Source organism: Ipomoea triloba, chromosome 13 (assembly GCF_003576645.1).
Source record: "Ipomoea triloba cultivar NCNSP0323 chromosome 13, ASM357664v1".
In the NCBI taxonomy this organism is placed as follows: domain Eukaryota; kingdom Viridiplantae; phylum Streptophyta; class Magnoliopsida; order Solanales; family Convolvulaceae; genus Ipomoea; species Ipomoea triloba.
The window spans coordinates 30,864,163-30,878,193 of record NC_044928.1 but is presented as its reverse complement, the minus strand read 5'-3'; the positions used below and the strand labels follow the sequence as shown (position 1 = coordinate 30,878,193).

Sequence of the window (14,031 nt, the reverse complement as noted above, 5' to 3'; positions counted from 1 at the left end):
ATTAATATACGATGTATATTATAGTATTCCAAAAAATATTACTATATTCCGTACATGTATATATATAAAGCTTACCAAATAAAATTATTATTGATTGATGTATACCTGTAATGACTTTATTTGGTAAGCTTTATATAATCTATACTATATATAAAAGTAAAATTCTTCTATTTCATTTTTCCACCCAAACTTTTGAGGTCAATTAATTAAATATTTTGTTGGTCAAATAATCAATAAAACTTATTTGGTAAGAAAATGTAAAATGAAAATTAACTAATATCTATTAATTGGTAATATTGTTTTTATATTCACGTATCAACACTATTAATAAAAGTTATAAAATCCCCCTTCAACTTTCCAGCACAAATTAATATTATTAAATAATTGATAAAAATTTAATAAAGTTTAATTTGTAATAAAATTTTATTTACCAAATTCTGAGAAAAATTAAACCATTATAATTGATAGAATAATGGAAATTTTTTTTATGTAATTTTATAATAAAAATAATTTATTAATTATTATTTACACCAATAATAATAATTCAAATACTTATTTGTACTTCTATATCTATACTACTATTAATGAAAATAAAATCATCCTTTGTGAAATTTCTGCGCAAACAATAGTAAAGATAAAACGGAAAAGAAAGCTGATTTTTCTAATTTATTGAAAATATAAAAAGATCCTAATGGAAAAGGAGACGAAAACTAGGCAAATTGAAAAAGGAAAAGAATATTACTAATTGATTGAAAATTATTTAAAAACTTTAAAAAAATCAATTACACTTTCCTTTTGAAAACTTTAAATTATTTAAACTTTAAAAAAATTAATTAAACATGGGTTGTTATGTTCTTTATAATAATTAAAATTAATTTATTCGAATATAGAGAAGGAAGAAAAAATTAAATGCGATATGGTAGAAATGAATATGCATAAGGTATAAAAGTATAATTGCACACATATTAGTGTAATTGCCTAATAGTTATTATGGTAATTAAGCTAAACATCGGTCGTTAAGCTTATTTTTATAATAATTATAAATAGATTATTTCTCATTTTTCCAATATTTATTTTAGTAATAATATAATTTCATAAGTCATATTACATATCAATCTTTTTAAGATAATTGTACACAAATAAGTCATGTATTATTCAATTAATTGAGTAATACTTTTGCGCTAATCTTATAATCAAATAAATGTACATGTTAAATATATTTTTTTTTTATAATTTCATCTTTATTTTTATTATATAAATGTATAATAAAAAAAAAATATCCGTACATCGCACGGGTAATTCGACAATTATTTACTCTAATTCAAGCAAGAAAAACATCAGAAAACATAATCGATTCAACCAATTTCATCAATTGCGCTATATAATATTCGATGATATAATTTATATAATTGTATATCGATCCAAATATCCTTAAAATATTATAACAAATCTATTCCGTGCAACGCACGGGAGAAAATACTAGTTAAAATTAATTTCTGTAGTGGTTTAATAACGAATTTTCATCATTAAAATGTGCCAACCAAATTAAGAACACCATTAAACTAATAAAATTAAATTTTGTAGTGATTAGATGATGAACTTTCAAATCAAAACATAAATGCAGATGTTAATGCCCAGGATCGAACTGGGGACCTTAAGTGTGTAAGACTGACGTGATAACCACTACACCACACCAACCAATTGCGAAGAAAAAGCTCTGAAATGAAACTGAATTTAATCAAGACGATTAACTGAATGTGTTGGTAGGGAAGAAACTCTGCAAAAAGTAAATGTTGATGCCCAGACCTTCAGTGTGTAAGACTGACGTGATAACCACTACACCACACCAACTTGTTGAGAAAAAGAATCTCTGAAAGATATATAAATGTTCATGAAACCATTACATATCTAATGATGCCAAAAAGACAAGTACAAATAGGATGTTTAGACAATTTTATTTCCACCGTTCTACACAACTGGCCTGGAGATTTAAAGCTAGTTCATATGCAAAGTTAGGGATCAAACCTTTACCTTTTGATTAAGGATGTATGAGCTGAGTCTCTTGCCACTTAACTACACCATACTCAGGTTATTATAGTGTAAGACCCTGCTATTGAGCATATAACACATTTAATTTAACCTAGGCAATAACAAGCTAAGCTTCCAAATCTCACAAATTAAAACCCCCTCAATCATGATGCTATGGAAAACAACACTAGAGTTTAATTTAGAACCAATATAATATTATTCCATTTCTTTCAAAACTATGAAAGTGTGACATGCTTCAATTCTTATTCAACATATCCATCATTGCACGGACCATCCATCAAGAGGAACACAGAAAGTCATGTGATGATTCAGCTTATGTCAGCAATATAACATAATTAACCTGCATTATATTCCCTAAAAAAAGAGCTTGTGTGCAGTAGCACATCTACCCACCAGACCACCATAAATAACCTCTGCAAAATTGTGGACCTTGTGGTGTGTCATGTGTGTAACACCATTAGGGCAAGCAGGCTAAGGTCCATTACGAGGAAAGTAATTACACGAATTCATAAAACACTAAGCAGATCGATCTTGAGAACATAGATGTATCGTTATCAAAATATGCTAAGGAGTAAAATTTGAATATAATGTCAACTGAAAAATACGGAATAATATATTTTCAATCTGAATACTTCATCTTAAATAACAATTTTTTCCATCTGGTTGTGAGGAATAACAATGCAAACACTACTATTCCTGGTTTAAGGTTTAATCTATTATTCCTAGTACCATGTAGGATGCATAATCAATCACCTACTTGCATTGTGGGTTTTTTGGCCAATTAAATTAAAGATTCTTGTATTAAATACACTTTAGTGACAAAGGTTTGGAGAACTGAAATAATGATAAGGGGAGGAAGAATCATCTTCTACCAAGAAAACAAGTCTTTAATGCTATAAGAAAATTTATAAAGTGTACGTCTTTATCATTCCCTTGGCTATCTAATGACCCACCCTCCACTATGGTCTTCTGGTGGAGGCTTATTTATATTTATGGATGGGCCTCATGCTCTTCTTTGGATCAAGAAGGGCGCGGGCCTTGTATCATACAGCTACAACATGTTAGGAATATAATCTTACAAAAAGATTATTTCTAGTTAAGAACGATGTAGCCTAGGTTTAGCTTGCACAAAAGAATGTCTCTATACTATACAATACAACATTCTTCTAAAAGGCTCTTGTATATATATGGGTGCAAATCCCCTTGCTTTTACAACGTGGGACAAGCGCTTGTTTCAAGCCTTTCTACCTCTATTTTCCAACTCAAATTGGTCTACTTTGATAATCAATTTCCCATTTATCCATTATTTGTTTTGAGCTACAATATATCGATCTCTCCGTCTCACTACGAAAAATCCAAATACACTTTGACCCGATCCAAATCAGAAGTGGACCCCACATATATTTGTACCACAAAATAGCCACTTACAATATCATTTCTTTTTAAATATTTTTTTTTTCCTGCACTACCTCCTCTCCACATCCTTTATGGATTGTCCTTGCATTATGTATTAGAAGATGCTCTCACAGAGTCAAGGTCTCAGCAATATAATGGGATATGATTTGAGCCCTTACTGAGGACCTAAAGAAGGTATTGGTTGTGTCTCTGTACCCAACACTACTACTAAAGAGTACAATAATATTATATATTATATTAAACTAACAAAAGGTACAATAAGCTAAGCTCTCCCATAATTTGGACGACATTGTACTATAGGAGTCAAATGATGCGAGTACGCACTGGACTGTCCGATGTTTTGATGTTTTTTCATCATACCGTCGGTCTGCCCACATCACATGAAAAAGCATCTGAAAAGATGAAAACTTTCATTCATTAATATGCCCATCAATTAACCCACAGAATCTAAAGTCATATCAAGTGCGCACATGATTCTTATGACTTTTTTTCTGCAAAATTTGATCATTATTGTGATTGCCATTAGATCGACATGCATGAATGTTTAATGTGGTTCATGTCTATGATAATTGATATTATAATGATAAAGTAAACACACTAAGAAAAGATGACACTTACAAAATTTTATATCAATTTAAAAAAAAATTATATTTTTATATATATATATCATGGTTTAGTAATCACAAAGGCGAAATTTATCAGGTGCTAATTTTCATATAGTGGTTGCAGGTTCCTTCGTCACCTAAAAGATGTCCACTAAATCAAACTATAAGATATTAAATCACCATTTTATCTCAATACCAAATCAAACATCATGGTGATATTCTAATGAGAACCTTCATTCTTTCCGTGAGAGCGTACGAATTTGCACATAATTAAGTGCACACAAGCGTCTATGCACAATGCACCCCTGTAATAGTTTATGTGCATTTATATTGGTTCGTAGGAGTTTTATATATATATATATATATATATATATATATATATATATATATATACTAAGGATCAAATTACTCCATTCTGTTATATGAGTCTGTGTGGAGTGTAGGCAGATCCGTGCCATTGAATGCTTGAGATCAATGGCTAGATCTGGCCAATGGTGCAAGTGAAATGCACAGTTGCACAATTGCAGTGCCAGCTACGAAGTTGCATAGCTAGTCAGATCTAAATCATTGATCCCAAGTATTCAATGACCCGGATCGATCTACATAGACTCTTATAACATGGTGGACTCACTGAAACACTGGCTATATATAAGAGGATAGGGTTTGCCTAGACATCACAAAGAATTGAAACACCAAAAGCTCCAAGCTAAGTCCATAGCCATGCCTGCACCATCTGACCATAATGCCTCAAACTCTTTGTTACCTCACTATCTACAAGAAGACTTTGGCACCCAAGGCTTCAGAGAACTGATAAGTTCACTGCCCAAAGAGAAAGGATGGCTCACTCCAAATATCTACAACTACAAAGGCTTCTGGTTCGGTGCCTTTCACCTTCAAGGCGCTCTGAGGTTCCAACAACATTTCCAGGCTCAAGATTCCGATATTCTCCTCATTACCCTCCCTAAATCCGGCACCATCTGGTTAAAAGCTCTCATATTTGCAGTAATCACTCGAAAACACTTCCTTGTGTCGCAAGAAACCCACCCTTTGCTCACAAACAACCCCCACGAGCTAATTCCATTTGTAGATGTTTCTTATGCTAGAGAAACCACCCCGGATTTCCCTCTCAGTAATGGGGTTAGGGTTCTTTCCACGCATTTCCCGTACCCGTTTTTGCCGGAATCTGTCCGGGAAAAGAATTGCAAGCTGATTTATCTCTGCCGGAGCCCTAAGGACACGGTGGTGTCTTATTGGCACTTTGCGAATAAAATGAGGGGAGAGAAATCAGAGAATAATAAGGAAATGAAAGAGATATCGCTTGAAGAGGCAGTAGAGAATTATTGCCGGGGAGTGAGCCTTGGAGGGCCGTTTTGGGATCATACTTTGGGGTACTGGAATCAGAGTTCGGAGAATCCTAGGAAGGTGTTGTTCGTGAAGTACGAGGAAATTAAGGAGGAGCCCGAGGCTCATCTGAGGAGATTGGCGGCGTTCTTGGGGTGCCCGTTTTCCAAGGAGGAAGAAAAGGGTGGGGTGGTGGGTGAAATCTTGAGGCTTTGCAGCTTTGATAACCTGAGCGGCTTGGAGGTTAACCGGAGCGGTAAGGGCGTGTTTGGGAACAACAATAGTGTGATGTTCAGGAAAGGTGAGGTTGGGGATTGGAGGAACCATTTGACAGATGAAATGGCCAGCAGAATTGATCAGATTGTTGAAGAAAAGTTCAATGGATCAGGGCTCAAGCCTTGAATGATCACAAATTTTCATAAGTATGGGTGTTATTAGGGGAAAATCACAAGGTTCAATCATCACTAAAAGTGCTAGTTTTCTTTATTTATAAGTGTGTTCACTATTTTTATATATTGTCAATGCATTTCTTTTGTTGCAAATTACATGTGTTTCAATATTATTATGAATTGTGACAAAAAATATGTGATGAATTTTTAATGATTTATAGTTATGATAAATTGGACATACTGTTCCAAAAGAATGACTGAATTGAACTAAGAGAACACAACATGATTCTCGTATTAGTAAGTTTCCTAAATCAATAGAGAACCATGAGAACCAACATTAATGTGAGAACGTGAGTACTAATTTAGACAATTAAATCAGAATGATGCACACCTGAAATTAAAAGGAACAAGTCACACGGATTAAGGAAACAAATTAAATCCCTTTAAAATATTATAAAATATACGAGTGTGAATTTTGTAATTTTGTATTGGCTTAATGTTGAAAAATTAATGCTTTGACATGTGAGTGGTGCAAATTTAACACATATGAGTTGTGTGAATTCTGTGATGGATTATTACAATGGACATGTGAAATGCATTATGAGTACGTTGATGGTGGAATCAAAAAATTAAATGGAAAATGGACATGCGAAATGCATTATTCAAAGTCGGAATATGCATCCTCAATTTTTGCTCAAAACAAGTGGTGTCAATCAAAGTTAGAAACTTAGAATATGAATCCTCAATTTTAGTTTAAAGCAAGTGGGTAAGGAATCACCTCATTTCTCAAAGGCGCAAGGAATGTTGATCCTGGGGAGTCAGTGCCGACATTGAAGCATGGTGGTTGCGAATTATAAGGGCTTATTACACTATAAATAAGCTCCTTGTAATAATTTGAAAGATTGAAGTTTTCAGACAACACAATTGAGAAAGATTCATTCTTATCTAGAAGAAATTTCAAAATGCTGAACAGTGGCAAATTCAAAGTGATACGATTTCAATGATTGAAATTGAAATATTAGGTTGGTTACAATTTGTGTAATTTGTAAAATTAGTGGCTCAAATAGGTGTCACCCAAGTTTGTGTAATTCATTGAATCTTGTAAATTGTAAAAATTTGGAGTTGCACTTGGCTAACAAAATATTTTGGGCTTGGCCCCGCAGAATAGAATACAATTTTCAACCACGTTATCAAATACTTGTGTTCATAAGTACATGCATGTCTCTTATTCTGCAATATTTTCCAAATTTGTTTTTGAGATTGCTTCTTGTGATAATTGAAATTGTTAGTGAATGTACATCCTTACATTATAAACTAACATACGATTATGCCGGGGTAAAAAAAGGAATCAATGTCATCTTAGGAAATCAAATTTGGACCATCCAAAAAAAAAAAAAAACGAAGGCACAAGATTAGTCCTTAGATTCTTAGTAGTTTTCATTTGAATGCAACTATATATATATATATATATATTCTCAATGCTTTTTTGTTTGTTTGTTGCAAATTATTACATGTATTTTAATATATGTATTGTGAACAAAAATATGGAATGAATATTTAATAATTTATAGCTATGATAAAGTGGATATACTATCCCAAAAGGTTGACTGAACCAATAAGTAGATAAAATATTATTCTTCTACTAAAATGCTCCTTAAATTAACAGAGAACAGGATTCCCCACTTGTGATAATACCAATATACCATCGCCATATATGTATATGCTCTTGTCATAAGCTGGTCCACTGCCATGGCCTAGACCTCACTCAATATATAACATCCAAAGCTCCAAAACCATATATGTGCATTGTTGACAATGAAAGCACAACAAAAGCCAGTTCATTTGGTACACTACATCTGCCCACTTCCATCCATCCAAATTCCAAAATGCTTCTTAATATTCTGCAGGAAAACAGCTTTTTTTTTTATTTTAAAATTATTATATTATTGGCTGTCTTCCATAATATCCAACTAAAGAACTATGGCTGAATATAGTACTATATAATAAGACACATATATGAACAAGTAGATTAACATATGTTTTAATGTGCACATAAACTCCCAACAAATTAAAAACCTGGATTGTTGAAGCTGGAAATGACGAGTCCAGCATCCTGTTGTTATTAAAACATAGTACTGTGACTCTTATGTAAGTATAATGAAATAAAATTGTGACTTTATTGAACAATTGGTATCAGAAGCCCAGAAAGTGATGTGATGAGAGGGTATCAGAACTTGAGCCCTGTCCCTGAAAACTTTTCTTCAACAATTTGATCAAGTCTCCTCGCCATTTCATCTGTCAGATGGTTCCTCCAATCTCCAACCTTAAATAGCCTGCAATATAGAGATAGTAAGTGAATAGCTTAAATAGCCTGCATACAACAGCTTCTAATTTAAGCTAATAATATGAAAACTAATTCTAACAAAGGCAGACAAAGCCTAACCACACAAATAAAACTAAACAACGTGAACTAATATACATTACTCCTTTACCTGCAATAACTATCAAACGCCTCAGGAAACGGCATAGCTTCCTGGCCTCGAAGCTCACTCCTCAGCTTATTTATGAAGTGCCAGAACGACACCACGGTGTCCTTCGGGTTCCTGCAGAGATAAATCAGCTTGCATTTCGATTCCCACACCGATTTGGGCAACAACGAGAGCGGTAAATGTGTAGCCAATAGCCTCAACCCGTTAGTCAAAGCGAAATCAGGTCTCTCATTTACTGCATAAGAGAATTCCAAGAAGGGAATGAGGTCATGAGGGTTGTTTGTGTGTAAAGGGTGGGTTTCTTCACTTTCTTGCGATGCAAGGAAGTGTTTTCGAGTGATCAACGCAAATGCCAGAGCTTTCAACCAAACGGTGCCGGATTTAGGGAAGGTGCTTAGTATAACATCAGAGTCTTGAGCCTGGAAATGTTGGTGGGATGTAAGAGCACCTTGCAAGAGAGAGGGTTCCAACCAAAACCCTTTGTAGTTGTACAAATCAGGAGTGAGCCAACCTGTTTCTTTGGGTAGTGAATTCAGAAACTCTCTCAACTCTTCAGTGTAAGAGTTTTCTTGTAAAAATTGAGACAGAGATGATGGTGAGTTTGAGATATTAGTTTCAGATGGCGCAGCCATGGTTATATGTTTTTGGAGCTATGAATATTGTTATTCTATCTGTGAGGTGTGTGTATGCAACCATTCGTGCTAGGTGTATATATATAGTGGTTTGGTTAGGTAAGGTTAATCAAATTAATGATGAAATGGTGATAAATCCCTTTGGGGAGTTAAGTCCAATATAATGCCTTCATAAATGGGCTGACTGCTATACAAGTATATAGAAATAAAGTTGTGTTTCGCTACTAGATATAACTTTTGACATAGTGGTAAACGCATAATTCTACCATTGTTATCTAAAAGCATTTGAGGGTAGGTGTTGAGAGGAGAATTATTGAGGTGCTACTTTGTACAATATATTAATAATATTTCCCACCCTATATATATATATATTTTACACTTTGAATAGCACTCCACCCTAACAACAATGGTTAAACAAATGAAAAATGTATACTTGTGGAATATATATATATATATATATATAATCAATTTGATGGAGGCTAAACTACTAAATCATAGACTTAGAGTGTGATTTGCAAGAGAAAAAAAAAAGGTAGTCATAATTCTCACAAGTTTTTAAGCAATTCACAAAATGGATTTAAGAAGAGTAAAAATATGGATAATAATGCACTTATCAGGGACGTAGAGAAAATATTGAAGGAATTGTAAATTTGATGATGTGGATGTAAGATTCACTTTTAAAAGTGAAGAGAGTATTGCAAAAATAAGGATATTCTAAAGGCTAAATTTACAACGTAGATTAAACTTACACTTACCTTATTACTTAGGGACTAAAAATATAAATTTCTCCAAAAAATTATGACAAGTAGTATTATACAATAATAGCTTTGTTTGTCCCGGGATCACAACTCAATTGGTTGGACCAATCCAAATAAATTGATAGTTGATTTAGAGATCATTGAATCGCGCGATTCACTATTTCCTCCAAATTAGGGGTGTATTCCATCAAAACTTTTATAGAGTTTTAAAGTGATGAACTTTAAATGACTTTTATAGAATTATTCTAACCTTTCCTAAAATTTTACTATTAGAATTATGTCCAATACTCTCGCCCAACATAATTTTGGCCCAGTACCTGCTAGACCAATCCATATTCAACAATAGCCAACCAATTTTAATTCACATTGGAAATTTTGCTAAATAGCTTGCACCAACCTTAAACGTAGTGCAGTTTTATGCTAAAAAGTACAAAAATGTTTATTGTTTATTAATGTATAGAGTTCTACTACATTTGGCCAGTCCCCTATCACTTAGTGTGCTAACCGTTAGGACGGATGATTAGTCTTCTGACTATTGGCTGGAGGGACACCTTGAGAAAAACCCCCCAAAAAATAGAGTTCTACTACATGTATTTTCTATTTTTAATCTCTCAGTTTTACTTCTTGATGTATCAATTGATAATTAGTTATCTTTATTCTGTGGGATCAATGAAAATGTCAACATCAATATTTTGTGGGAGGGAGTAAAAGTTGGAAATAGAATTTGGGAATAGTATTAATGTTTTCATAATGTATATTAATGGAGACTAGAGTTGGGGAGACGTACATGTACTACATCCACCAACCCTATATGTCGGTACATTGATTATGCCATAAGTTTCAAATTACTCATACACTATCAAATCATAAAATTAGTTCTTCTATACTGCAAAATTTTACTATTTTTGCAATTAATAAAATTGGTTAGGTAAGGATGATCAAATTAACGATCAAATTGTGATTCTGATCTGTATCTTAAACATTGATTTGGTATTCATATTTAAATCCATATATTATAAATTTTGTCATTTTCATCGTTTCTTAGCGTCTTTAATTACTTTATCATTATATATCATTGCCATAAACCATTAAAAACTCATATCTTCTGTCTTCTTCTTCTTATTATTGTTATCGTTACTAATTACTATTGTTATTTGGGTAGTGAATTCAGAAATTCTCTGAACCCTTCAGTGTAAGAGTTTTCTTGTAAAAGTTGAGACAGAGATGATGGTGAGTTTGAGATATTAGTTTCAGATGGCGCAGCCATGGTTATATGTTTTTGGAGCTATGAATGTTAGGGTATGTTTGGTTGACAAGTTTAGCTATCAAAAATGGGTATCAAAGTTATTGTTATTGTTTGGTTGAGAAGTTTTTTGAACATTACTATGGGTTTTGATTACCCACTTAATTGCAAAACTTATTTCCTAATAAAATAAGTGTTTCATCCCTTCCTCCTCAATCTTCCCCAATTATTAATAATCATTTTCATTCCACCATAGTACCAAACATGCAAAATATTTTCACAAAACTCCATTACTATTACCAAAGTATTTGATACACATTCCGATTCTGATTTTCATGTGCGAACCAAACACGCCCTTATTCTATCTGTGAAGTGTGTGTATGCAACCATTCGTGCTAGGTGTATCTATATATAGAGTGGTTTGGTTAGGTAAGGTTAATCAAATTAATGATGAAATGGTGATTATTCTGTATCTTAACTTTTTACCGTGGAGTAAACTGTTGATTTTCTGTGCTTCATTAGGGTGAGAAAGTAGGTATGAACAGATAATACGCTGTAATAGAGCCAGTACTACTAAAAAAAATTCCTTTGGGTTAAAATTATATTGGGCCAAAATACCACCATTTCAATCATTAATTTGATTAACCTTACCTAACAAAACCACTCTATATATAGATGGCAAATTATTGTATGGACCATGGTCCACACAGCTGTGTGGACCATGATAAAATGTACATTTTTAATGTACTAAATGTACATTATTTTTGTACTGAATATACATTATTTTTATGCTATCCCACATTCAGTACACAAATAATGTACATCCCCTGAATATAATGTACATTATTTTTATACTGAATGTACATTATTTTTATATTGAATGTGCATTATTTGATAGTATGGTCTACACAGTTGTGTGGACCATATGATTGATATATAGATACACCTAGCACGAATAGTTGCATACACACACCTCAAGATAGAATACAATTCCATTCATAGCTCCAAAAACACATAACCATGGCTGCGCCATCTGAAACTAATGTCTCAAACTCACCATCACTTCTGTCTCAACTTTTACAAGGAAACTCTTACACTGAAGAGTTCAAAGAACTTCTGAATTCACTACCCAAAGAAACAGGTTGGCTCGCTCCTGATTTGTACAACTACAAAGGGTTTTGGTTGGAGCCCTTTTTCTTGCAAGGTGCCCTTACATCCCAACAACATTTCCAGGCTCAAGACTCTGATGTTATACTAAGCACCTTCCCTAAATCCGGCACCGTTTGGTTGAAAGCTCTGGCATTTGCGCTGATCACTCGAAAACAGTTCCTTGCGTCGCAAGAAAGTGAAAAATCCCACCCTTTACACACAAACAACCCTCATGAGCTCATTCCCTACTTGGAATTTTCTTATGCGGTGAAAGAAAGACCGGATTTCGCTTTGGCTAAAGGGTCGAGGCTATTGGCTACACATTTACCGCTCTCGTTGTTCCCCAAATCGGTGTGGGAATCGAAATGCAAGGTGATTTATCTCTGCAGGAACCCCAAAGACACCGTGGTGTCTTTCTGGCACTTCATGAATAAGCTGAGGAGGGAGCTTCGAGGCCTGGAAGCCTTGCCGTTTCCCGAGGCGTTTGACAGTTATTGCAGGTAAAGGAGTAATGTATATTAGTTCAGTTGTTTAGTTTTATTTGTGTGGTTAAGCTATCTTCTTTCCCCATAATGAAGCATTCACTTACTATCTCTATATTGCAGGGGAGTGAGTAACACTGGGCCTTTCTGGGACCATGTATTGGAGCACTGGAAAGAAAGCCTGGAAAATCCCAGAAAAGTTTTATTCTTCAAGTACGAGGAGATGAAGAAAGAGCCGGAGGATCATTTGAGGCGAATGGCGGCGTTCTTGGGGTGCCCATTTTCTCAGGAGGAAGAAGAGAGTGGTGTGGTAAGTGGAATCTTGAAGCTTTGTAGCTTTGAAAGCTTGAGCAATTTGGAGGTTAACAAGAATGCTATTAATGGCGGTCTTGGGGTTGAGAATGGTGTGTTATTCAGGAAAGGTAAAGTTGGAGATTGGAGGAACTATCTGACTGATAAAATGGCTAAGACACTTGATCAAATTGTCCAGGAAAAGTTCACAGGGACAGGACTCATGTTATGATCTCAGCTCAGTCATCGCTGGTACGAGGTGGTCGGGGTTCATCTTATCATATAATTGATCATGTTTTAATTTAATGTTTAATATTTTTCTGTTTGCGAGTAGTGTGTATTGTTTGTTGTTTATCTATCGTTATATCGTGGACTGGAGTATTTATATTGAGGTATTGCATGTTTATTGGATCTACAATGGGACCAGGGACATCCAATTTATACATATTTCTTTTATGCTACTCATATGCCCATCTAAGGTTAAGCTCTTACTATCACACAAAAAACTATTACCAGTAGTAAAGACATAACAATCTCCAACTTTACGGTCGGATGACAAGATGCTGAAGTGTCTCTCCAAGTCCTGACCTAATAGATAGTACAATTTGTACTTTTCTTGATATCTCCTAAGCTATCTCGTCAAGATTGCAATAAACTTACTTTTTTGCACTTATTATATAATATCAATATACCAATAAAAAGTTCAATATACAAGTAACGATTAAAAATATATTAGAAACTTAGAAATGCATAATACATGTGATGAAAAGTACAATTTATCTACAACGGTTAATTATAACGAAGGTGCATGTAATATAATGCCAAAATGAAGAAGGGCCACTTGGGTAGCAAATATTGATTTCATTTTTCTTGAATACCCAAACACTGAAAAATCAATAAAATGGTTTCTAGAAGTCATTCTCCGGGTTCTAAATGTTAAAATTTTTTGCTAAAGTGATGATTTTAAGTATGTATTTTGTAATCTTCAAAAAAAAGTATGTATTTTGTAATATAGATATATGTGGGGTCTATTTCTAATTTGGATCGAGACAAAGTTAATTCGAGTTCTTCGTAGTGAGACAAAAGAATTGATATATTGTACGCTCAAAACAGTTAATGAGCCAATAAGAAATTAATTATCAAAATAAACCCATTTGAATTAGAAAGTTAAGGTGCGAAGACGGGTA

At 33.7% G+C, this 14,031-nt stretch overlaps 3 protein-coding genes and 1 non-coding gene across 4 annotated transcripts; 2 read left to right on the top strand and 2 right to left on the bottom strand.

The window, feature by feature from the left end:
* Positions 1 to 1,625: 1,625 nt before the first annotated feature.
* Positions 1,626 to 1,698, bottom strand: TRNAV-UAC. Its single transcript has one exon. It is a non-coding gene; the product is annotated as a tRNA-Val (tRNA).
* A 2,869-nt stretch (positions 1,699 to 4,567) lies between these two features.
* On the top strand, positions 4,568 to 5,956 carry LOC116002979 (cytosolic sulfotransferase 12-like). The gene has a single exon (XM_031243167.1). It carries the CDS (start codon positions 4,791 to 4,793, stop codon positions 5,811 to 5,813), a length of 1,023 nt encoding a protein of 340 aa, XP_031099027.1. The 5' UTR covers positions 4,568 to 4,790; the 3' UTR covers positions 5,814 to 5,956.
* A 1,770-nt stretch (positions 5,957 to 7,726) lies between these two features.
* On the bottom strand, positions 7,727 to 8,954 carry LOC116001522 (cytosolic sulfotransferase 12-like). Its single transcript, XM_031241399.1, has 2 exons — positions 8,293 to 8,954; positions 7,727 to 8,133 (listed from the first exon to the last, which is right to left on the bottom strand). The coding sequence occupies exons 1-2, from the start codon at positions 8,919 to 8,921 to the stop codon at positions 8,028 to 8,030; spliced, it is 735 nt and encodes a 244-aa protein (XP_031097259.1). The 5' UTR covers positions 8,922 to 8,954; the 3' UTR covers positions 7,727 to 8,027.
* Positions 8,955 to 11,886: 2,932 nt separating this feature from the next.
* On the top strand, positions 11,887 to 13,259 carry LOC116001520 (cytosolic sulfotransferase 12-like). Its single transcript, XM_031241397.1, has 2 exons — positions 11,887 to 12,571; positions 12,677 to 13,259. Exons 1-2 carry the CDS (start codon positions 11,943 to 11,945, stop codon positions 13,074 to 13,076), a joined length of 1,029 nt encoding a protein of 342 aa, XP_031097257.1. The 5' UTR covers positions 11,887 to 11,942; the 3' UTR covers positions 13,077 to 13,259.
* The last annotated feature ends 772 nt before the right edge of the window (positions 13,260 to 14,031 follow it).

Bases quoted from the DNA above. Each gene is read 5' to 3' on its own strand.
- LOC116002979 (XM_031243167.1), top strand. From the start codon at position 4,791: ATGCCTGCACCATCTGACCATAATGCCTCAAACTCTTTGTTACCTCAC.
- LOC116001522 (XM_031241399.1), bottom strand. From the start codon at position 8,921: ATGGCTGCGCCATCTGAAACTAATATCTCAAACTCACCATCATCTCTG. The intron at 8,134-8,292 runs GTAAAGGAGTAA...TCTATATTGCAG, and splicing joins GCGTTTGATAGTTATTGCAG to GCTATTTAAGGTTGGAGATT.
- LOC116001520 (XM_031241397.1), top strand. From the start codon at position 11,943: ATGGCTGCGCCATCTGAAACTAATGTCTCAAACTCACCATCACTTCTG. The intron at 12,572-12,676 runs GTAAAGGAGTAA...TCTATATTGCAG, and splicing joins GCGTTTGACAGTTATTGCAG to GGGAGTGAGTAACACTGGGC.